This window comes from Pleurodeles waltl, chromosome 8 (genome assembly GCF_031143425.1).
Source record: "Pleurodeles waltl isolate 20211129_DDA chromosome 8, aPleWal1.hap1.20221129, whole genome shotgun sequence".
In the NCBI taxonomy this organism is placed as follows: Eukaryota; Metazoa; Chordata; class Amphibia; order Caudata; family Salamandridae; genus Pleurodeles; species Pleurodeles waltl.
Genome location: NC_090447.1, coordinates 1,147,544,700 through 1,147,570,653, shown reverse-complemented (window position 1 = coordinate 1,147,570,653; position 25,954 = coordinate 1,147,544,700). Strand labels below are relative to the sequence as shown.

Below are 25,954 nucleotides of genomic sequence, written 5' to 3'. Positions count from 1 at the left end.
TAGAGGAATAATGCAGGAAAGACACAAACCAGCAATGCAACAACTGTGGATTTCCAATCTAGGGTACCTGTGGAACAAGGGGACCAAGTCCAAAAGTCACAAGCAAGTCGGAGATGGGCAGATGCCCAGGAAATGCCAGCTGCGGGTGCAAAGAAGCTTCTACTGGACAGAAGAAGCTGAGGTTTCTGCAGGAACGAAAAGGGCTAGAGACTTCCCCTTTGGTGGACGGATCCCTCTCGCCTTGGAGAGTCGTGCAGAAGTGTTTTCCCGCCGAAAAGACGCCAACAAGCCTTGCTAGTCGCAAATCGTGCGTTTGGCGTTTTTGGACGCTGCTGGGGCCCAGGAGGGACCAGGAGGTCGCAAATTGGACCTGAAGAGAGAGGGGACGTCGAGCAAGACAAAGAGCCCTCACTGAAGCAGGTAGCACCCGGAGAAGTGCCAGAAACAGGCACTACGAGGATGCGTGAAACGGTGCTCGCCGAAGTTGCACAAAGGAGTCCCACGTCGCCGGAGACCAACTTAGAAAGTCGTGCAATGCAGGTTAGAGTGCCGTGGACCCAGGCTTGGCTGTGCACAAAGGATTTCTGCCGGAAGTGCACAGGGGCCGGAGTAGCTGCAAAGTCGCGGTTCCCAACAATGTAGCCCAGCGAGGTGAGGCAAGGACTTACCTCCACCAAACTTGGGCTGAAGAGTCACTGGACTGTGGGGGTCACTTGGACAGAGTCGCTGGATTCGAGGGACCTCGCTCGTCGTGCTGAGAGGAGACCCAAGGGACCGGTAATGCAGCTTTTTGGTGCCTGCGGTTGCAGGGGGAAGATTCCGTCGACCCACGGGAGATTTCTTCGGAGCTTCTGGTGCAGAGAGGAGGCAGGCTACCCCCACAGCATGCACAAGCAGGAAAACAGTCGAGAAGGCGGCAGGATCAGCGTTACAGAGTTGCAGTAGTCGTCTTTGCTACTATGTTGCAGGTTTGCAGGCTTCCAGCGCGGTCAGCAGTCGATTCCTTATCAGAAGGTGAAGAGGGAGATGCAGAGGAACTCGGATGAGCTCTTGCATTCGTTATCTAAAGTTTCCCCAGAGACAGAGACCCTAAATAGCCAGAAAAGAGGGTTTGGCTACCTAGGAGAGAGGATAGGCTACTAACACCTGAAGGAGCCTATCAGCAGGAGTCTCTGACGTCACCTGGTGGCACTGGCCACTCAGAGCAGTCCAGTGTGCCAGCAGCACCTCTGTTTCCAAGATGGCAGAGGTCTGGAGCACACTGGAGGAGCTCTGGACACCTCCCAGGGGAGGTGCAGGTCAGGGGAGTGGTCACTCCCCTTTCCTTTGTCCAGTTTCGCGCCAGAGCAGGGGCTAAGGGGTCCCTGAACCGGTGTAGACTGGCTTATGCAGAATTGGGCACCTCTGTGCCCAACAAAGCATTTCCAGAGGCTGGGGGAGGCTACTCCTCCCCTGCCTTCACACCATTTTCCAAAGGGAGAGGGTGTCACACCCTCTCTCAGAGGAAGTTCTTTGTTCTGCCATCCTGGGCCAGGCCTGGCTGGACCCCAGGAGGGCAGATGCCTGTCTGAGGGGTTGGCAGCAGCAGCAGCTGCAGTGAAACCCCAGGAAGGGCAGTTTGGCAGTACCAGGGTCTGTGCTACAGACCACTGGGATCATGGGATTGTGCCAACTATGCCAGGATGGCATAGAGGGGGCAATTCCATGATCATAGACATGTTACATGGCCATTTTCGGAGTTACCATTGTGAAGCTACATATAGGTAGTGACCTATATGTGGTGCACGCATGTAATGGTGTCCCCGCACTCACAAAGTTCAGTGAATTGGCTCTGAACAATGTGGGGGCACCTTGGCTAGTGCCAGGGTGCCCACACACTAAGTAACTTTGCACCTAACCTTTACCAGGTAAAGGTTAGACATATAGGTGACTTATAAGTTACTTAAGTGCAGTGTAAAATGGCTGTGAAATAACGTGGACGTTATTTCACTCAGGCTGCAGTGGCAGGCCTGTGTAAGAATTGTCAGAGCTCCCTATGGGTGGCAAAAGAAATGCTGCAGCCCATAGGGATCTCCTGGAACCCCAATACCCTGGGTACCTCAGTACCATATACTAGGGAATTATAAGGGTGTTCCAGTAAGCCAATGTAAATTGGTAAAAATGGTCACTAGCCTGTTAGTGACAATTTGGAAAGAAATGAGAGAGCATAACCACTGAGGTTCTGATTAGCAGAGCCTCAGTGAGACAGTTAGTCACTACACAGGTAACACATTCAGGCACACTTATGAGCACTGGGGCCCTGGGTTACCAGGGTCCCAGTGACACATACAACTAAAACAACATATATACAGTGAAAAATGGGGGTAACATGCCAGGCAAGATGGTACTTTCCTACACAACCCCCCCCCCCCCCCCCCCCAAACGAAGGACAATAAGACTAGCCATGACCTGATGAGTCTTCATTGTCTAAGTGGAAATATCTGGAGAGTCCATCTGCATTGGAGTGGCTACTCCCAGGTCTATGTTCCACTGTATAGTCCATTCCCTGTAGGGATATGGACCACCTCAACAATTTAGGATTTTCACCTTTCATTTGTTTTAGCCAAAGTAGAGGTTTGTGGTCTGTCTGAACAATGAAGTGAGTGCCAAACAGGTATGGCCTCAACTTCTTCAGAGCCCAGACCACAGCAAAGGCCTCCCTCTCAATGGCAGACCAACGCTTTTCTCTAGGGGTCAACCTCCTACTAATAAAAGCAACAGGTTGATCCTGGCCCTCAGAATTAAGTTGTGATAGGACTGCCCCTACTCCTAATTCAGATGCATCAGTTTGGACATAGAATTTTTTAGAGTAACAAGGGCTTTTCAGGACAGGTGCAGAGCACATGGCCTGCTTCAGCTCCTCAAAAGCTTTCTGACAGTTTGCTGTCCATAATACCTTTTTAGGCATTTTCTTGGATGTGAGGTCATTAAGAGGGGCTGCAATGGAGCCATAGTTCTTAATGAACCTCCTGTAATACCCAGTGAGGCCTAGGAAGGCTCTTACCCGAGTCTGAGTGGTAGGGGGAACCCAATCAATAATTGTTTGGATTTTCCCCTGAAGTGGTGCAATCTGTTCCCCACCAACAAGGTGTCCCAGATAAACCACCTTACCCTGCCCTATCTGGCACTTTGAAGCCTTGATAGTGAGGCCTGCCTTTTGCAGGGCCTCCAAAACTTTCCATAGGTGGACCAGGTGATCATCCCAGCTGGAGCTAAAGACAGCTATATCGTCCAAATATGCTGCACTGAAAGCTTCCAGCCCTTGCAGGACTGTGTTCACCAACCTCTGAAAAGTGGCAGGTGCATTTTTCAAACCAAAAGGCATTACAGTAAACTGGTAATGTCCTCCAATGGTAGAAAATGCAGTCTTAGGTTTAGCATCTTCTGATAATTTGATCTGCCAATACCCTGCAGTCAAATCAAAAGTGCTTAGATACTTGGCAGATGCCAGTGTATCTATAAGCTCATCTGCCCTGGGTATAGGGTGAGCATCAGTTTTGGTTACCAAGTTGAGACCTCTATAGTCTACACAAAACCGCATTTCCTTCTTTCCATCTTTAGAATTGGGTTTTGGTACCAGTACCACAGGAGAAGCCCATGGACTGTCAGAGTGCTCACTCCTAGTTCCAACATTTTCTGAACTTCTTGCTTTATGCAGTCCCTGACATGGTCAGGCTGCCTATAGATCTTACTTTTGACAGGTAAACTGTCTCCAGTATCTATAGTGTGCTCACACCAAGAGGTGGTACCTGGCACAGTAGAGAAGAGTTCAGAGAATTGATCTAGGAGATTTATGCAATTATCTTTCTGCTCAGCAGTAAGACAATCAGCCAAAACTACACCTTCCACAAGAGCATCTTGTTCTGTGGAAGAGAAGAGATCAGGTAGAGGATCACTGTCTTCTTCCTGTCCCTCATCAGTTGCCATGAGCAGGGTGAGATCAGCCCTGTCATAGTAGGGTTTCAGGCGGTTGACATGGAGCACCCTAAGGGGACTCCTGGCAGTGCCTTAGTCAACCAAGTAGGTGACTTCACCCTTCTTTTCAACAATTGTGTGGGGTCCACTCCATTTATCTTGGAGTGCTCTTGGGGCCACAGGCTCCAAGACCCACACTTTCTGCCCTGGTTGGTACTGAACCAAAACAGCCTTCTGATCATGCCATTGCTTCTGGAGCTCTTGGCTGGCCTGAAGGTTTTTACTGGCCTTTTTCATGTACTCAGCCATCCTTGATCTGAGGCCAAGTACATAATCCACAATATCCTGCTTAGGAGCTTTTAAAGGTTGTTCCCAACCCTCCTTTACAAGTGTGAGTGGACCCCTAACAGGGTGTCCAAAAAGAAGTTCAAAGGGGCTGAAGCCCACTCCTTTCTGGGGTACCTCCCTGTAGGCAAAAAGGAGGCATGGTAGAAGGATATCCCATCTCCTGCGGAGTTTTTCAGGGAGACCCATAATCATGCCTTTGAGAGTTTTATTAAATCTCTCCACCAGTCCATTTGTTTGTGGGTGATAGGGTGTTGTGAACTTGTACGTTACACCACACTCCTTCCACATGGCCTTTAAGTAGGCAGACATGAAATTGCTTCCTCTGTCTGATACTACTTCCTTTGGGAAGCCCACCCTGGAAAATATTCCTAGGAGGGCCTTTGCCACTGCAGGAGCTGTAGTGGTCCTTAAAGGAATTGCTTCAGGATATCTTGTGGCATGGTCCACTACCACCAAGATAAACCTATTGCCTGAAGCAGTAGGAGGGTCAAGGGGGCCAACTATGTCAACCCCTACCCTTTCAAAGGGAACCCCAACCACAGGCAGTGGGATAAGGGGTGCCTTTGGGGTGCCACCTGTCTTGCCACTGGCTTGACGGGTTTCACAGGACTTACAAAATTCCTTTGTGTCCTCAGACATCCTAGGCCAATGAAACAGGGGAACAAGCCTGTCCCAAGTTTTCATTTGTCCTAGGTGCCCAGCTAAGGGAATGTCATGTGCCAGTGTTAGGAGGAACTTTCTGTACTCCTGAGGAATCACTAATCTCCTGGCAGCTCCAGGTTTAGGATCCCTATGCTCAGTGTACAAGAGGTTGTCCTCCCAGTAAACTCTGTGAGAGTCACTGACATCCCCATTAGCCTGTTTGACAGCTTGCTGTCTGAGACCCTCTAATGTGGGACAGGTTTGCTGTGCCACACTCAGCTCCTCTCTGGCAGGCCCCCCTTCACCCAAAAGCTCAGCAGTGTCTGCTTCCAGCTCCTCTGGTGTAGGTTCTGCACAGGGAGGGAATTCTTCTTCCTCAGAAGTAGAATCCACTGTAGAGGGAGGGATAGTAGGAAGTGGTTTGCTTCTACTAGCCCTAGCTTTAGGGAGCACTTGGTCCATTGTTCCAGGATCCAAGCTTCCCTGTCCTTTTTGCTTTTTGGCCTGAGCCCTTGTCAAAGCAAAAATATGCCCTGGAATGCCCAGCATTGCTGCATGGGCCTCCAACTCCACATCTGACCAAGCTGATGTCTCCAAATCATTCCCTAATAGACAGTCTACATGTAAATCTGAAGCTACCACAACTTTCTTTGGACCAGTTACCCCCCCCAGTTGAGATTTACAACAGCCATGGGGTGGCTTTGTGTTATGTTGTGAGCATCGGTTACTTGGTACTGGTGTCCAAGTATGTGTTGTTCAGGGTGCACCAGTTTCTCAGTCACCATTGTGACACTGGCACCTGTGTCCCTGTAGGCCTGGACCTCAACACCATTTATTAGGGTTAGTTGCTTGTACTTCTCCAAGTTATGGGGGCAAGCAACCAAAGTGGCTAAATCAATAGCCCCTTCAGAGACTAAAGTAGCCTCTGTGGTCTCCCTAATCAGACCAACCCCAACTAAGTTACCAATAGTGAGCCCAGCTACTCCCTTGGATTGGCTATTAGTAGGTTTGCTCCCACCACCACTGCTATTAGTATGGACACTAGGTGTAGCAGTAGGGTTTGTAGTGGTAGGAGCAGTGGTGCCTTTCTTTGGACAACTGGGATCTGTTGTCCAATGGCCTTTTATTTTACATAAATAGCACCATGGTTTCTTTTCCTTGTTCTGATTAAAGGAGGATTTGGACCCACCACCCCCACCAGAGTGTTTTTGTGGGCCTGATGAAGACTCATTTTTAGATTTGTCCCCACCCTTGTCAGAAGACTTACCATCCTTCTTTTTGTTGCCATCTTTGTCACCCCCTGTATGAACTTTTCTGTTCACTCTTGTTCTGACCCATTTGTCTGCCTTCTTTCCCAATTCTTGGGGAGAGGTCAGATCAGAGTCCACCAAGTACTGGTGCAACAAATCAGACACACAATTATTAAGAATATGCTCTCTCAGGATCAAGTTATACAGGCTGTCATAATCAGTAACTTTACTGCCATGTAACCACCCCTCCAAGGCCTTCACTGCCTGGTCAATGAAATCAACCCAGTCTTGTGAAGACTCCTTTTTGGTCTCTCTGAACTTTATCCTGTACTGTTCAGTGGTTAAGCCATAACCATCCAGGAGTGCATTCTTAAGAACTTGGAAATTATTGGCATCATTTTCTTTCACAGTAAGGAGCCTATCCCTACCTTTTCCACTAAATGATAGCCATAGGATAGCAGCCCACTGCCTTTGAGGGACATCCTGTACAACACAGGCCCTCTCAAGTGCAGCAAACCACTTGTTAATGTCATCCCCCTCCTTATAAGGGGGAACTATCTTGTGCAGATTCCTGGAATCATGCTCTTTTGCAGGATGACTATGGGGAATACTGCTGCTGCCACCATGGGTATCTAAACCCAACTTCTGTATTTCCTTCTCTAATTCAAAAGACTGTCTATCCAAATCCAGCTGTTGCTTTTTGAGCTTCAGTCTGGTTTGTTCCACCATCAACTTATTGAGTTCCCTCTCTAACATTCTGTCATCAGGGTTGGTGGGAGGGACATTTCTAGAAACAGAGCTATGATGGGAATGAACAGAAGGAGACCTGTCCCTTACAGAAGCCACCCTAACAACTTGGTTTACAGAAACATTACTACCAGTATGGTGAGAATAAATGCTTTTGCTATGACGTGAGACAACACTATTTATATGGTGTGGCTCATCATCATCACCATCTATGCTAGATTGTCTAGTAATGGGCAGGCTAGGAAGTTTCTTTCCTGAATCTTTTCCTGGGGGAGTCCCTGAATCAGATTGAGAACTATTAGGTACTTTTTCAACAGATGAGGCACCTATGGCCTTATCCTGTTCTCTAAGCATGTTAAGTAACAGTTCCAAGGAAGGATTCTTCCCTACACTCAAACCTCTCTCTATACAGAGACTCCTTGCTCTTTTCCAGCTAAGGTTGTCATATGCAAGTTTGGACAGATCAACATTTTGGCCTGTGCCAGACATTTTTTAGAGAGAGTTAAAGTGATAGAAAAAGAGAAAAAAGTTTTCAGAACTTTTTGGAAAGACAGAAAAAAACTTTTTAAACTTTTAAGAACTTTTTGAAAGTTTAGAAGTACTTTTCAGCACTTAGAAAAGAGTGAAAAGAGAAAATGCAAAACTTTTTGGCTATGTGTATATACACTGACCTTGTTTTGTATATTTTTCTCTTATGAAAAGTACAATGACAAGAGTGGTAAGTAGTCTCAAGCACTTATCCCACCACTGCACAACCAATGTAGGAGGCTGGACTGGCTTGTAGTGAGTACCAAGGGGTACTTGCACCTTGCACCAGGCCCAGTTATCCCTTATTAGTGTATAGGGTGTCTAGCAGCTTAGGCTGATAGATAATGGTAGCTTAGCAGAGCAGCTTAGGCTGAACTAGGAGACGTGTGAAGCTACTACAGTACCACTTAGTGTCATATGCACAATATCATAAGAAAACACAATACACAGTTATACTAAAAATAAATGTACTTTATTTTTATGACAATATGCCAAAGTATCTTAGAGTGTACCCTCAGTGAGAGGATAGGAAATATACACAAGATATATATACACAATAGCAAAAATATGCAGTATAGTCTTAGAAAACAGTGCAAACAATGTATAGTTACAATAGGATGCAATGGGGAAACATAGGGATAGGGGCAACACAAACCATATACTCCAAAAGTGGAATGCGAACCACGAATGGACCCCAAACCTATGTGACCTTGTAGAGGGTCGCTGGGACTATTAGAAAATAGTGAGAGTTAGAAAAATAACCCTCCCCAAGACCCTGAAAAGTGAGTGCAAAGTGCACTAAAGTTCCCCTAAGGACAAAGAAGTCGTGTTAGAGGAATAATGCAGGAAAGACACAAACCAGCAATGCAACAACTGTGGATTTCCAATCTAGGGTACCTGTGGAACAAGGGGACCAAGTCCAAAAGTCACAAGCAAGTCGGAGATGGGCAGATGCCCAGGAAATGCCAGCTGCGGGTGCAAAGAAGCTTCTACTGGACAGAAGAAGCTGAGGTTTCTGCAGGAACGAAAAGGGCTAGAGACTTCCCCTTTGGTGGACGGATCCCTCTCGCCTTGGAGAGTCGTGCAGAAGTGTTTTCCCGCCGAAAGGACGCCAACAAGCCTTGCTAGTCGCAAATCGTGCGTTTGGCGTTTTTGGACGCTGCTGGGGCCCAGGAGGGACCAGGAGGTCGCAAATTGGACCTGAAGAGAGAGGGGACGTCGAGCAAGACAAAGAGCCCTCACTGAAGCAGGTAGCACCCGGAGAAGTGCCAGAAACAGGCACTACGAGGATGCGTGAAACGGTGCTCGCCGAAGTTGCACAAAGGAGTCCCACGTCGCCGGAGACCAACTCAGAAAGTCGTGCAATGCAGGTTAGAGTGCCGTGGACCCAGGCTTGGCTGTGCACAAAGGATTTCTGCCGGAAGTGCACAGGGGCCGGAGTAGCTGCAAAGTCGCGGTTCCCAGCAATGCAGCCCAGCGAGGTGAGGCAAGGACTTACCTCCACCAAACTTGGGCTGAAGAGTCACTGGACTGTGGGGGTCACTTGGACAGAGTCGCTGGATTCGAGGGACCTCGCTCGTCGTGCTGAGAGGAGACCCAAGGGACCGGTAATGCAGCTTTTTGGTGCCTGCGGTTGCAGGGGGAAGATTCCGTCGACCCACGGGAGATTTCTTTGGAGCTTCTGGTGCAGAGAGGAGGCAGGCTACCCCCACAGCATGCACAAGCAGGAAAACAGTCGAGAAGGCGGCAGGATCAGCGTTACAGAGTTTCAGTAGTCGTCTTTGCTACTATGTTGCAGGTTTGCAGGCTTCCAGCGCGGTCAGCAGTCGATTCCTTATCAGAAGGTGAAGAGGGAGATGCAGAGGAACTCGGATGAGCTCTTGCATTCGTTATCTAAAGTTTCCCCAGAGACAGAGACCCTAAATAGCCAGAAAAGAGGGTTTGGCTACCTAGGAGAGAGGATAGGCTACTAACACCTGAAGGAGCCTATCAGCAGGAGTCTCTGACGTCACCTGGTGGCACTGGCCACTCAGAGCAGTCCAGTGTGCCAGCAGCACCTCTGTTTCCAAGATGGCAGAGGTCTGGAGCACACTGGAGGAGCTCTGGACACCTCCCAGGGGAGGTGCAGGTCAGGGGAGTGGTCACTCCCCTTTCCTTTGTCCAGTTTCGCGCCAGAGCAGGGGCTAAGGGGTCCCTGAACCGGTGTAGACTGGCTTATGCAGAATTGGGCACCTCTGTGTCACATCCTCTCTCAGAGGAAGTTCTTTGTTCTGCCATCCTGGGCCAGGCCTGGCTGGACCCCAGGAGGGCAGATGCCTGTCTGAGGGGTTGGCAGCAGCAGCAGCTGCAGTGAAACCCCAGGAAGGGCAGTTTGGCAGTACCAGGGTCTGTGCTACAGACCACTGGGATCATGGGATTGTGCCAACTATGCCAGGATGGCATAGAGGGGGCAATTCCATGATCCTAGACATGTTACATGGCCATTTTCGGAGTTACCATTGTGAAGCTACATATAGGTAGTGACCTATATGTGGTGCACGCGTGTAATGGTGTCCCCGCACTCACAAAGTTCAGTGAATTGGCTCTGAACAATGTGGGGGCACCTTGGCTAGTGCCAGGGTGCCCACACACTAAGTAACTTTGCACCTAACCTTTACCAGGTAAAGGTTAGACATATAGGTGACTTATAAGTTACTTAAGTGCAGTGTAAAATGGCTGTGAAATAACGTGGACGTTATTTCACTCAGGCTGCAGTGGCAGGCCTGTGTAAGAATTGTCAGAGCTCCCTATGGGTGGCAAAAGAAATGCTGCAGCCCATAGGGATCTCCTGGAACCCCAATACCCTGGGTACCTCAGTACCATATACTAGGGAATTATAAGGGTGTTCCAGTAAGCCAATGTAAATTGGTAAAAATGGTCACTAGCCTGTTAGTGACAATTTGGAAAGAAATGAGAGAGCATAACCACTGAGGTTCTGATTAGCAGAGCCTCAGTGAGACAGTTAGTCACTACACAGGTAACACATTCAGGCACACTTATGAGCACTGGGGCCCTGGGTTACCAGGGTCCCAGTGACACATACAACTAAAACAACATATATACAGTGAAAAATGGGGGTAACATGCCAGGCAAGATGGTACTTTCCTACAGACACTACTTTTGAAATTCCTCCTCCTTGTTTTGACAGAATCAGGCCACTAGGGTTAGGGTTAGGGTTATGCCCAATTCCCAGCGGAAGCAGTCATAAGGAGGGTGTAGTCACCCTAAAGGTGGTCAGCCCACTGGCTACCGCCTGGCACTCCCTGAACACCCCTACATTTAGTATTTAGGTGGCACCCCTGAACCCTAGAACTCAGATTTCGACAACCTAAGGAGACCCGGACAAAGAGAAGTTGCACCCACAGGAGAGGAAATGAAGAAGCAGCTGACCTGAAGCCAGCCCCTCCGGCCTGCCTGCTGACCTCGAGGGATCCTGCACAAGAAGCCAACTCGTCCAGTTTTCAATGAAGATTCAGGTCTCCCGTGGGCACCGGACTTGCACTGCCACAAGAAACTCCAAAGAAAAGACTCAACAGCTGCTGGAACCCCAGAAACCGGACACCGGAAGAGATCACTGCACCCAACGTGACCTCAGCTGCCCACAGACCGAGTCCAAAGTAGTCTCACCCATCTTGGACTCTCCCAGGGCACCTGCAACCTCTAAACGCAACCCCCCCCCCCCCCCCTTTACATCAGGTTTGTAGAGAGAGAAAACCTGACAGTTCCAGCAACCACTGCACCCCTGACTACAGCTGAGGAGAGTCACCGTTGCCAGTGACGTTCCCACGGCTCCTAAGAGCTAGAATTCACCCTGGGTCCACCCCGCCGGACTTCCACGCAACACCTGTAGCCTCAACACACAGGACCCCTGACCATGATTATTCCAGGACGATAAAACCTGATTCCTAAACACATGCTTCCATCCGTCACCCCTGGGCACAGGAGAAGAGGACCAAAGGCACATGTATGTCCCAGAGCACCCCAAGTCTACTACCTACCTGTTTGTTGTGCCCTGCTGGCTTTCCATTCAGAACCTGCAGCCTGTTTGTCACATGGGTCAAACTCCCATAGGAAGCCATATGGCACCCAACGTGTTACTACACCTCTGCACCCGGCTGCCCCAGTGCTGCCCCGGTGTGACCTGTTAGTGTGGTTTTGATCAATGCCAAGTACTTACCTTAACTCCTTGAGGTTGGCTTTGTAAGTCATTGTTAACCCTGTTTTTGCTGCACATTGTTTTTCCTCCATAGGATAACATTGAGACAACTCTGAAAATTGCACTATCTATTTCTGAAACTGCAAAGTATTTATGCTTAAAAGTCTACTTACCTGATTACGAAGCTTTTGGGTTTGAAACCTATATGACATTTTTTTTTCTAAATTAGTCTCGTATTTATTCATTGTGTCTCTCTTGTATTGTCTGTGAGTACAACAAATGCTTAGCACTACCCTCTGATAAGCCGAACTGCTCGCCCACACTACCATAAATAGAGAATTAGTCCTATGTGCTTTGGCCTCTGCAATACCAATAGGGGATCCACTGGACTCTCTGTGCAGTGTACTTCATTTTAGTGCACTATATATAAAGCCAGCTTCCTACAGCGCTCCGTCCGCAACGTGTTACAGGGGGTCACGAAGCTAACTGACATTAACAAATGGAAGGCCTGCGCTTTAGGCATCTTTAAGCGTAGGAAGCGTCACAGGGTGAGTACGTGCTTTACTGGCATGGCCCCCTGCTCACTAAAAGAGCCCTCACTTTGCAGTGGAGAGCTGAGCTGGCCCAGCCTGTGGCTGCATGCCATGGAGCGGTGCGGATGTGGGGGAAGGCTGAGGAAGAGACCATGCTCTATGTGTAAGTTCAGCAACCGTGTAAGCAACCTATTTCTTTTTAAAAAAAAAATCTTTTTATTAAACAACGAAACAGCCACTGTACAATATAGCAGATTGCAATAAAAGGTCCCATCATTGATCTGCTGCTCAGAGACCAATCACAGCAAGGATCGAATTACAAGGGTTCAACATGTCGGTCGAACACCCCCCCTGTCGCTTATTCAGGTACGGCCCAATCCCATACCCTGCGCTCGCCTACACACAGTCCTCACAGGTCACACCGTACATCTGTAAGCACCCCTTCCTCCCCAGATTTTCTCCCACTTCTTGGGGCAACCCCTGCTCTCATAGATTACTTTTTCTGCGCTGCAGCACCAGCCCAGATCAGTCTCCCACCTAGGGATACTTGGTGGAGACTCAGCACCTCACGCCCGTGCTATGTTGCGTTTGGCTGCTATTTGAGCAATGGCCAACCATAATGCTTGCTGTTTCAGCCAGTGTTCCTCGACTGCCACATTAAGTAGAAACAGCTTGGGGTCTAACGGGACCTCTCTCCGCAACACCCGGGCCGCTACACCGGCAATCCTTTCCCAGTAGTTATGACTGGGCATGTCCATAGTATATGATAGAAGGTACCCTCCAACCCGCACCGCTGCAAGCAGTACGAGGTCTGTGCCCTGCCCATCTTGTGCACCCTGCAATATGCCCTGTTCAGAATCTGCAACTGGATCAGTCTGAGAAGTGCTTTAATCACCACCACCCTAGGACCCTGCCTCACCTTCCCCCAGTCCTCGTCTTTCAGTGCTCCCAAGTCCGCCTCCCATTTGGCGCACAGGGCAGTCATCGGGTCTGGGAAATTATTCAGCAATTTCTTGTACAATGGCCTTTGCCACTAGAGTCTCCGTCAAAAGGCAGCCCTCCAGGGGGGTGGCCTGAGGTAATTGCTCATGTTCTGGGACGTATCAACCCAGTGCATGCCACAGCTGCAAGTATCTAAACCGCTCTGTTCCCACCTTAGCATATTCTTGCTGAAGGACTTCAAACTTTACGAGTGCCTGACCTCTCCAGACTTCTCCCAGGTGCTCAGTCCCTAACAGAGACCACCCATGGAATTCGCCCAGGATCTTCAGGTCCCCCAATAGATCGCTACACCACAGTGGGGTCTGAGCCGTCAAGGTAGTTCCCCAACCAAGGAAGCGTGTGGCGTCACACCATGCCATCACCATAGTCGCAGTATGCACCGGCAGCGTTCGCACACTCGCAGGGGCGTATAGGGCACCCTCATATCCCCCTGCCCATTATCTGTCTATCCACCCGGAACGTCAGGTCCCCCTGGTCAGCAAAGGCCCAGTCGTTAACAGTCACCAGTTGTCACCCAGTAGTAATGAAGAGGGTCCAGAATAGCCAGCCCTTCTTCATACACCCAGAGTTTCAATTTCATCAATGCCACATGGGAACAGCCACCGTCCCAGTCTGATGTTCTGATCCAATCGGTGAAATACCTCCGCCGGTATCTTATAAGGGGTGTTCTAAAAAACATATAATAGGCGGGGCAGAGTCATCATCTTGTAGAGGGGTGCTCTACCTTTAAGAGAGAGAGGCAGCTCCCTCTAGTGGGCCACATCCTCAGTGAATCTGACAAGCAGGGGCTGCAGGTTTTCCCTGAGAAAACACTTCTTATTTCTGGTCACATATATCCCCAAGTATTTGAAACCGCCCATTGAGATCTGTACTTCACAACCTCGGGGCAAGGTGAAGGGGGGCGAGGGGTTCCCAGCCAGAGGGAACACCACAAATTTGGCCCAATTAATCTGAAAACTGGAATGATCCCCGAATGTGCGAAGGACCTGCTTGATCCTATCAATGGAACATCGGGATCGGGTGACATACAGCAGAATATTATCTGCATACAGAGTGATACGTTCCTCCCATGCAGCTCCAGAGTAGATGCCCCGAATCAGGGTATCCTACTTATCCACTCCACCAAGGGCTGAAGTGGATCAGGGAGAGCGGACACCTCTGTCGTGGGCCACTATGTAGGACGAAGGGCCGGAACAGCGTTGCATTGACCCGCACCTGAGCCACCGGTTCGCGGTAAAGCAGTCTAATTCAGGCCAGGAATCGTGGCCCCACGCCGAACCTCCTAAGGACCGCGAAAATATAAAGCCATTCCACACTATTGAATGCCATTTTTACATCGAGGGACAAGAGTGCAGCCTGCTCACTATTCTGGTGCTCTGTCATGTGTAAGACCCCATAGAGTCTCCTCAAGTTCAAGTGCGTGGATCTGGACGGCATAAAGCCCTATTGATCTGGATGGATTAGCTTAGTAATAATTGCGAGTAGTCTGGTTGCCAGGACCTTCACCAGACCTTGACCTATACATTGAGAAGGGAGAATTGCCTAAAGGATGCGCACATCTCTGGGGATTATCCCTCTTCCGGATCAATACCATAGTCGCCGTCCGCTGACCCGGCGGTAATACTCCCACCTCCCTTGCCTCCCGAAACATGGCCAGCATATGTTTTACTACCTTGCTCCCCAGACACTTAAACAACTCCATCGGGAGTCCATTTGGTCCTGTTGTTTTACCCGGCTGGAGCCCCCGCAATGCCTCTGTAACCTCCCCCTTCGACAGCTTAGCGTCCAGCACGCTTCTCTCTTCTACCGAGAGTTCTGAAAGCAGGATGTCCCGCAGGAGGTCCACACAGTCCTCCTCAGTCATCTGAGTCACCGAGGTATAAACCTCCTCATAATATGCAGCAAAATCCTCCGCTATGGTCTCATTGGTCCCACATAGGGCACCATCTCTAGACTTTACCTCCCTGACCCACGATTGCTTATGGTCCCTCCTGTCCAACCTGGCCAGCAGTTTACTGGCTTTGTCAACCACGTCGTATAGTCGACGCTGAGTCGCCAGCGCATATGCCGAGCATGCTGTTCAGCCAAGGTGCGTAGCTCATAACGCTTGAGTCATAGATGGTGCTGTAGACCACCCTCAGCCTCTCTGTCCACCACACAGCAGGCCTCAAGAGCTGCAATTTCCTGCTCGAGGCTTGCGGCTTGCATGTCACGTTTGTTTTTCTTGCCACCAATCATGTCTTGCACGTAGCCTCGAAGTACAGTTGTAAGGGCTTCCCACAGAGTACACGCCGAGTCCACGGATCCCAGATTTTCCTCACAATATTGGGTAGCCCTCTCCATCATTTTGTCGACAAAGGATTTGTCTCTCAGATACCAAGAATCAAGTCGAGGCAGCATTGAGTAGGACTGTGAAGGGCCCAGCAGGGTGACCCCTACTGGGGAATGGTCCAAAATCCCTCTCGAGTAGTGTGCTGCATCCCGGAACCATAAGTAACCAATTTCAGTGGCCTGGGATACTCTCCTTAGCCAATTCCATCAACTTACTTGTAACAACTACTTGCTCACGTGAGCCTGATTGGGCTGACAACATCATGCGCACTCGCTCTCTACCATCACCTTTCCTCCACACACCCGCCCCCCCCCCCCCCCCCCCCCACCACCTCGAATTATCATTGTCCACTTCATTGGTCCCCGTCTGAACTTGTGGGCGCCCTCATCCGCCCCTCCTTCCATCCACCTTATCCCGCTGCTATACAGCTGCACAGCGTTCCAGCCCATAGCAACTGCATGCAAGCTGCTTGCAGAGAGATTTTAGTCGCTATCTCACTCAGTTCATTGCCTTTTATATCTGTCACTGCTTTGCAATCACTTGTACTGTGGTTAACCGCAGTTTCAGAGTATTATAAAGGTAATTTGATGCTATTTTTGTTTGCATTCGAAAACCCCAAGAAAAAGTATTAAAAGAGGTGACAAAGAAAAATGAAATTTAGCTTCTACCTTCATAGTAACATTAATGTACTTTTGAATTTCATCTGAAACTTCGAGAAATGGCATAGAACTATAGCTGTAGCCAAATTGTAGTAGGGCTGATGCAAAGTTTGTTCCCGCAATGCTCTACAGTTTGTTTCTCATGTGCGTAGATGAAACAATCTCTCTTTAGTTATGGACCACGTTCTGAAGAATGATTCAAAAGTAAGAACCCGACACACCATATGGTTAAATGAAGAACAATCTTACTACTCTGCAGCGGGTCTCACACCCCTCCCCATACCCCTCTCCTCATGCTGTATACATGTATCACTGCTGCTGTTGTGAGGTAGACGCGAGAGAAAAAGTTACAACGTCCGACTGACTTGAGGCTTTAACACAATAGTTGTGACAGACAAATCATAGAAAAAACACTATAAGCCAGTATTACTGATAGTTTTTAATACCATTTACTGTCAAGTTAAGCCCTTACGTAGGAAAGAGAGAGAGAGAAAATGTATGTATGTATGTGTGATGGCATGTTTACCACTTGACCTATGGCAGCCATAGTTATAGGTAATTGCCTATTAATTTCTGGCAAGTTACGTGGAAAACCAGACGTTTTCACTGTTCAGTAAGTAATTACACATAGTTCTTCAGCCATAGGAAACAAACCATATTTGTGTTTAGTTTTGAAGTAGAAAAAGGGATTTAGCATGTAATCAGGATGAGGTTTAACAGTGGCCATGATGACCGTAACCAGTGGCAAAGATCATTAAAATGTTTGTATTATATTTGAGCAATGCTTTACTTATTGTTATTCACATATGGCCAAAAAACTTCAGCAACAAATGTGTCTCCTCAGATTCTTTCAGAGTTGTTTCACAAAGCCAAAACTAATATCTTCCTCTCCCATGATGAAGTACAACTGTTAAGAATAGCTTAGGAATGTTACAAAGTGATTCATAAAGACATTTGAAAAGTTGAGTATGTTGTACCAAAGTTGTCAGTGATCATGCTAATTCACTGTAATGTTTTTTTTTTCTCCCCAGCAAACACCTGGCACAAAAATTGGCAGAAATGAGTAAGTACAGCCATGTTGCACAGACAATAATAATGCAAGAATCAGTGAACACTAATTACATTATAGTATGGAGCTTGAAGGTATTAGTGTTGTTTTTGTTACCTACTTTCTGCGAATCGCAGAAGGTAGCATAGACTATGCTTGTTAGTGGTACCCTGCAAAAATATGACATTACACAAAAAGGCAAAGCAGACATTTGAATCAGTTTTGAATATGTGAAAACAAATGCTTTATTCCTAATATTTCTGTGATGGCGCTTTTAGGTCACCTGCATTACTTTTACAAAAGAGGGGCCAGAGCTAAGAAGTAGCAAGACGCTTTCCATTTGCTGCCTACTCGGAGTACTTCTATTGCTCTGCATCACACTTCTGTATTGATTGCTGTAAGCATGGCATACAATCATGTTATGTGCAAATCACTGCTGTAAAAGACTTTATAGAATCATTTAGCTTTCGGCAGTATGCCTTTCACTCTACACAACATGACTAGAGCAAGCATTGAATATACAACAACAATTGTACAACTATGACCAACAATGCAAAATTAAATATGTACATCACAGATATAAATGTTTTCCAACTACTTGAGCTCTCAGATTCAAATTGAGGACCGATAACGTAACATCTAACAGACTGAAGGCTTCATTTTTTTTTCTTTTTTTTTTTATACCTTGTATGCCTTTGTGTGTGTATATTGACTTATCTAAGAGTTTCTTCTCAGCTCGCTGTCAATGCTTATTTATCCAGGGTGTTGAAAAGGTGTCTCATGCAAATTTTCCATGCGAGTAAAAGAAAAAGCTACCATGTTTATGGCAGTTATCCTGATCGTATGCCAAAAAGGCATTATCACTGTCTCTCTTACTCCAGCTCTCCTCAGGACCGGTACTTACGTGTGTGCCAGTTCTGCAGGATGATCTTACAAGGGCTCACCGATATGAATTACACTGACTGCACATTTCACAGATCTGTTTACTTTATTTTGTATTTCCCCTTACTATCACTTGTTCCTACTTCTGGGGGATCTTTTCTGCTCAAGCTGTCCCTAGGCTATCCTGTTTTGAAATATCCTGCCCTTTGGCCAGCTCATTCTGCAATACAGATCATGCTGGCATGATTCCAGTGGGGTTGCATGGGGACGTGGCCTGAGGAAACACTTTGCTTCTGCACCTGTGCCATATTGTAGATGTGGTCGTAAAGGCAAAAAAGCTTTCAGGGGGCACACTTATTGTTCTCCACATATGAAATAATGCACTGCTGGTGCGCCCCTGAGGGCACCCATGAAAGGGAAAAGGGGTCGTAAGAACCCCCCCCCCACGCCGATGTCCCCTCTTTTAAATACAGATTTGCCGCCTGCAAAGGAAAGATGAACCGGAAGGATATTGTGGCTACCTTAACCATCCATCACACCTACACCACCCTTTGGGTGACTTCAGCCTCCCAGATAGCACAAGCTCAAAAACACGAAGACCCTCCAAAGCCACATTCTGGAAATAGGCTTTGCAAAATCAAACAATCCAGTGCAAACCACCTGTAGTCTGGGACTGGAGTAACCACCTCTCATACCAGTCTCTCTGGTCAGCATCCTAAACAGAGGTTAACTAAAAAGAGAAGACCAATTTTAAAGATCCTTCAACGACTTCTCCATGTACAACTTAATGCATGATCTCATCTCTCACTCTGCCAGTTCCAAGCCCAATTCAAACTCACTTCGAAATGACCTCAACTACTTTTTGAAAAACAATGGTTACATCCATGTTCCAATGAAAACACACAAGTGCAAGCTAAAAACGTCAGCACCCTGGTACTCTAAAGAGGTTGCAGACAAAGTAAATCAGAAATCTAGATGACCTCATGATACTGAAGTCCCTTCACTCAACACACCGACAGGTCATCACATCAGCCAAAGCCAAGTAATGTGCCAACACCATCAACAAAGCCACTAACAGAAACGGAATACTTTTCAAAATCATAATGCATTGCATTAACCCCCTGCCTGACCTATGTATCCCACACTCCACAGACAAGTACAATGAAATAAAAGGATCGAACAGCGCATCAACCATACCAAGCTAGATTCTCCTCTTAACGCCCACCCCTTTGTGTAGAATCCCTTGATGGTCATCCTCCGAAGCTCTGTCCCTCATAGATTTCACCAACATATTCCATTCCCTCAAAACCACTTCATGTGAAGATGTCTTGCTCCCATTCTTTATCAAAGCTCTCTCCGGGGAAGCTCTTTCACCCCCAACTCATCATTGTCAATGCCTTCCGTACTCAATGAATTGTTACAGAATCTCTCAAAACAGCCCATATTTTCCCACTTTTAAAGAAATCTTCATTAGCCCCTGATGACCTTGCCAACTACTGGTCCATCACTCACGTATCCTTAATCTGCAAGATCATTGACAAATCAGTCTGTGTTCAACTTCAAGGTCAGTACTAACCCTCTCTTGCAACACTACCAATCTGACTTCAAATCATGCGCAGCATGGAGACCTTTACCATATACATTGTAGCCCACCTCCTCCTGACTACAGATGAAGATGACCCCTACCTCCTGGTATAGCTGGCACTCTCTCAGCTAACTTTGACCCAGTCGACTATCCAGCTGATCCTCCACACCCTGGTGTCTCAAACGGGATTCACTGCTAATGTTCTCCACTGGTTCTCCTCCTACCTTTCCAGTCAATACGTTTGCTTGCATGGGGACCTTAAGATCGCAGAATGTCTATATCACCTGCAGAGTCCCCTAGGATTCCATACTACCTCCTGTCTTCTTCACCCACTACATGAAGCCTCTTAGGGATCAATACTTAGAGAACAGCATTAAGATTTATTGAAATGAGGTGAGTGGTTCCAGCAGAGATTGTGGTAGGGAGTTTGGCTGGAAGGCAGCTAGCTGCCAAGCTCAGCATTTAGAGTTGTAAACTCCTCCTACAGTGCAGTTCTACCTCACTGGATGAAAGAAGTCACACAAAAATACAGATAAAATTGAGTTGCAACACATATCTGGGATGGGTCTGATGTCTCTGCCTCCCGTGTTCTGTATTGCTGGTAAAATGATTCTCTGGTTCAGATTCATAGTTGGATGGTGGGTGGCGAGAAAGTAACAAACCTGTGCACTGTGGGAGGTGGAGATGCAAAAGCAATGGAAGCCGGGAATAAGCAGCATCTGCTTGATTGGGGCGGTCTGCAAGCACGAGCCATGTCTGAGTTGGTAATCAGGATTTTTGATGGGTGACGCAAAGGCTTCTGGTTCTGTGGCTCGTGGAAAATACAAGAGAATTAACACAGGCAGCATCAGCATGCTCTACAGAAACAATAGAGCCGTAGAGGATGCCGATAACATGATATTCCTCTCCCCCCCCTACTACGTTGTAACAATTTCTGTTTATTTCTTTACTATTTTGTGGGACCTGGATACTCCCTGCTGCTGTGAACTCTGGTGGTCGAAACCGTGATGAAACGCTGATAGTATCCTAAAGAGAGGAAAGCAACAAGAAAGGGTTTTTTTGTGCAACAAAAGGTGGGATGCAGGCAAGCTTTTGATTAAGGTTATTGCACAGCTGCTGCTTGATCTGTTAAAAACGTTTGTCACCAGGAATTGACTCTGTATTAAACTGGTGCCCCTGGAATAGAACGTCAAGCCCTAGAATGCCTTGTGTTTTGGACAATTCTTCCTCCCCCCCTCAAATTTCTTTCTTTTGTTTTCTTTCCAATGTTTCGTCTATAACTAGCAACCCCCAGACGTATCGACATCATGACAGATATGTAGAGGTTTCTAGGTTAAGTGGCTCGGGGATTGTGTGATCTTAAATTGGGGGAGACGCGGCTAAAGGGAAGGCTGTGCCAGTGCTGAATCTGCCCCAGAAAGCAACAAAAGAATGGATGAAAGAGAAAAAGGGGTATTGAGAGCTAGATATCTTACCTCATAACACAAAGGCCTTGAGAAACAGATGCTGGCAAGAAGAGTACATTATGAGCAGCTCAAATATGATACTAGCAAGAGACTAGCTAATCTGCAGGTGTTAGATAAAAGGAAATGTCTGAGAGAAAGTAAATAGTGAAAGACAGAGGAAGAAGTAAACAGCTGTTAGAAATGGGGTCTCTCTGGTTGGCATTCAGTTTGCACTCTGTCCAAGCAGGGTCCCTCACTCTAATCAGGTAACCCCTGCTCACCTCCTTAGTAGCTTATTAAAAGGCAATGTGCAAAGTATTAGTACCAACACACACAGTCATACAGTAAAAACACTACAAAACGGACACCCCACACATTTAGAAAAAAAGCCAAAATATGATTTGGCAAAGTAAAAAGAGTATTACTCCATAGAAAACAATGGAAACGTTGATTTTACACAAATTACCTGGTTCGCGTAAAAAATAAAGCAGCGCGGGTGAGCGTGCATTGGAAAAGTCAGATGTGTTGATTCCTTACTAGCAAGTGAGGCTGTGCGTTGTTTCTTCACCGGTCGGAAAGGCGATGTGTAATTTTTCTCCCCTGCAAGAGAGCAATGCGTCGATTTCTGGTCGGGGCACCTCAGATCTGCAGAGGTTCACGATGACTTTGACACCCACGAGCGATGCATTAGAAATCCTGGTCGCACAGTGATGGAAAACCACTCTGCATGGGGTTTGCGTTGTTTTCAGCAGCCGCAAGCGGGTGTCGCATAGTTTCTCCAGCCGCGATGCATTGGAATCGGCCGCGAGACAGGTGGCACGTAGTTTTTCAACCGCGTTGCAGGCGGTGTGGCAAACTCTTCCCAGCACAGTTCCCTGTGTGTGGATTTCAGTCCTTGTTCTACTAGCTTCACCTTCAAGGGCCCAGGGACTGGATAGGGCACAACTTGGTAGGAGTCCCAGCAGAGAGAGAGGTGCTGTCAGAGGAAGTCTTTGAAAGCACTAAGACTTCAAAACAGGAGGCAAGCTCAATCCCAGGTCCTTGGAGATTTTTCACAAGCAGGAATATACCACAAAGTCCAGTCTTTGTCCCGTTTCACAGGCAGAAGCCGCAACTACAGGGTAGCCCAACAAAGTACAGTCACAGGCAGGAGCAGCACTTCTGTTCAGCTCTTCTCCTTGGCAGAGGTTCCTCTTGGTTCCAGAAGCAAATATAAAATTCATCTTGGGTTTTGGGTCCACTATTTATACCCTTTTCTGCCTTTGAAGTAGGCAAACCTCAAAGGAAAGTCTCTTTTTTTCACAAGGTTCTGCAGGCCTGGCCCCACACACATACCAGGGGGGTTGAAGACTGCATTGTGTGAGGGCAGGCACAGCCCATTCAGGTGTAAGTGACCACTCCTCTCTCCACTCTAGCCCAGATGTCCCATCAGCATATGCAGGCTACACCCCAGCTTCCTTTGTGTTACTGTCTAGAGGGGATTCACAACAACCCAACTGTCAGTCTGACCCAAACAGGGAATACACAAGCAGGCAGAGTAACAGAATAGTTTAAGCAAGAAAATGCCCACTTTTAACAGACAATTTAAAAACCAACTTTACCAAAAAGTGTGTTTTTAAATTGTGAATTCAGAGACCCCCAACCGCCATATCTCTATCTGTTCTCAAAGATAAACTGCACATTAAGGTTATTTAAAGGCAGCCCCTGTGTTAACCTATGAGAGAGATAGGCCTTACAGCAGTGAAAAACAAATTTGGCAGTATTTTACTGTTAGGGCATGTAAAACACATCAGTACTTGTTCCACCTGTAACATACACTGCACCCTGTCCATGGGCCTACCTAAGGCCTACCTTAGAAGGTTTCTTACATGTATAAAAAGGGAACGTTTGGGCTTGGCAACCGGGTACACATGCATGGTCGAATTGGCAGTTTAAATGTCTACACACAGCTACTGCAGTGGCAGGTGTGAGCCATGTTTGCAGGGCTACTCATGTGGGTGGCCAACCAGTGCTGCAGGCCCACTGGTAGCAGTTATTTTACAGGCCCTGGGCACCTCTAGTGCACTGTACTAGGGACTTACTAGTAAATCAAATATGCCAATCATGGAAAAGCCAATTACACATACACTTTACACAGGAGCACTTGCACTTTAGCACTGGTCAGCAGTGGTAAAGTGCCCAGAGTATCAAAAATGGCAAAAACAGAGTCCAGCACACAGTCAAAACATGGGAAGCAGAGGCAAAAAAGACAGGGGAGACTACGCCAAGGATGCCAGGTCCAACAACAGCCAACTACATATGTTTCATATGTTTGGGCCAAGGTTCTAGATATCTTATTGTGGGACCTCTGGCTGACTCAACTTGCCCAAGTGACTTAGACTCAAGTGAAGCTCCTAATGAACCATCAATCATTTTACACGCTAAACAGGGGTTATCTGCCCTCCAGGACAAAAGAAAATTTAAGTATGATCATTGTGTGGAGATGAAAAATGGGCAAGATATCATCAGAACCCTTAGCATAAACTTTATTTAAAGATATTCTACATGAGGTTAGAGAAGTTAAGACGACTCAGGACTACAACGTTGATGAAATGTCAGAAAATATGGACTTTAAGTAGCAAACTAATAAATTAAAAATAATTACTCAGATGGAAGTGCAAGCTTAACAGTATGTCAAACACATGGACAGAATGAATACTCTGGAAAGAAAATGTGAAGACCTAGAAACCCGCTCAAAAAGGGCAGCTATTAAAATCATTTGCATACTAAAAGCAAAGGAAACCATGGAAGACACTGGTGCAAAATATGGTGAGAACACAAACAATCCAAGTATCAGATTGGATGGCTAGGCTTTTGCATGACTGAATTAAAGGACTCAATCAAATTTGTTGTGGAGGATTTAACCATTGCTAGAGCTCATTATGCCCCATTTCTTCCTCCCACAGAAAGCTCCCAGCTGAGAAGAATAATTGTATATTTTCAGGACTACTTGATAAAATACTGCATAAGACAAAATAGATGAATTAAAACTTCACTAGATTTTTCATTTGCAGTTTTTCAGATTTGTCTTTTTAATACTGCAAAAGAGCAAAGGGAAAAAAGAATAATCACGCATGATACAATACAACTGGGAATTCCACAATAGCGCTCAGGTTGGCAGAACTAAAAGCACTCTAGCAAGGATCATTTCAGAATTTTGGGAGTTGGAAGAGCACTTTTATTTTGAGATACCATTAAGATCAATTGAATTAGAGCTGATTCACTATTACACATTTTGTATGAACTAATGAAGGAGTTGAGGGGCAGGGAAAAGGGGAAGTATAGAAAGAGGAAGAAAGAAGGGAAAATTGAGAAAAAAACGGAAGACGAGGAAAAAGAGGTGGTCTGACCCAACCTAAACTGTCCCATCTCTCAATCCCTATCAGCAACAGGGTATGTGGAACAATGGGTAGAAGATGAAGGTTTTCAGGCTTACCCGACCTCCTGAAGTATATTGGAAAGATGAATACAGGGGGATGACAAGAAAGGGTTGGGGAGAAGGTGGTCTTGTGAGAGTATTTGAGGTGTGGTAGGAAGGGTAATCAAAAAAAGGTTTGAGAAAGTCAACAGACATTATTTGAATAGAGAGAGACTGGATTGCACTGGTTACCACATATCTATATAGGTTACAGTGGGTCTGTAAGCAATATCTAGTTGATACGCTGAAATGTTAACAGGCTCATTAGCTAATGTAAACAGCAGTTGTTACCTCGGAAATTAGAATGTATAATCTTGATATAGATTGTCAACCAAAGCCTCAGATTACTCCTTACAAAGCAGTATATATGAATCACCCGACGTACAAAAATCGTTCATGGCAATTAGGGTGTCAATAGTTTGCTCTAGCCAAGCTGCTTCTACTCAGCTTGGTCGCAATATTATTACAACCTTATAAAAGTGAAATATTATGAATGAATGATAACGCTGGTTGATGTGCAGCTAGCGAGCTCTTAATGGAGAAAAATAAATTAGTTATCTGCACATTATACAATGGTGTATCCTATAATATGATACAGTTGCACTTGAATTCACAACCTGTGCAAGTCCAATTCTCATTTGTGGTGGCTTCCGTTATGTTAAACCATGTGACCAGTTGTCCTTTGGGACTCAATTGAGATTGGAAACCTCTTAGGTAGCATTGAGGAATCCAAAGTCTAGTTCCAAGTTTTTATAATGAATTCAACATCAGGGTTAAACAGGAAGCACAGGACAAACCATATATATTTTGAACCATTCATATGCAGTGACTTGTGCTGAAGTGATTACAGTTCAGATAATGCAGTGCTCAGATGATGAATATATTTACAACATGTGACACAAGACACTGTACAAATCCAACTGTTTGTATACACGATTTTGAACAAATATACCAACGATACACAACTCCACCTGAAAGTCTCCACTGCTCCAGACACCCGGATGTTCAGCACCTCTGAAGCGCAGCCCAACCAAGACAGAATTTCTGTTATTTTTACAAGAACACGCAAGAAATAGTACAAACCTGGCTCAGTGATATTAACCTTAATGACTTCGAACCCCAACTTCACTCAATGCCAACTCTTTCACCTTGGACACCAACCTCACTATCAAGGAACAAATTACCAAAAAACAAAAAATGCCTGGTACCAATTCTTTTTTCTTAAGAAAGTGAAACAGTTTCTTCAGGAAAACAACTTAGAACTTCTTTTCAAGCCTCTATACTCTTGCAGGTGCATGGTTGTAATGCTCTGCTCAGTGGCCTTCCAGGCTTCCACCACTTTAGGGC

At 46.6% G+C, this 25,954-nt stretch overlaps 1 protein-coding gene across 3 annotated transcripts in view; it reads left to right on the top strand.

Annotated features, from left to right (window-relative positions):
* The window catches only part of RB1 (RB transcriptional corepressor 1), a 776,914-nt gene that overhangs the window by 738,771 nt on the left and 12,189 nt on the right, over positions 1–25,954 (top strand). For all 3 annotated transcript variants that reach the window (XM_069205380.1, XM_069205381.1, XM_069205379.1), the window contains one exon: positions 17,222–17,253. In XM_069205380.1, the coding sequence (XP_069061481.1) occupies positions 17,222–17,253 (32 nt within the window). The remainder of the gene's footprint in view (positions 1–17,221; positions 17,254–25,954) is intronic.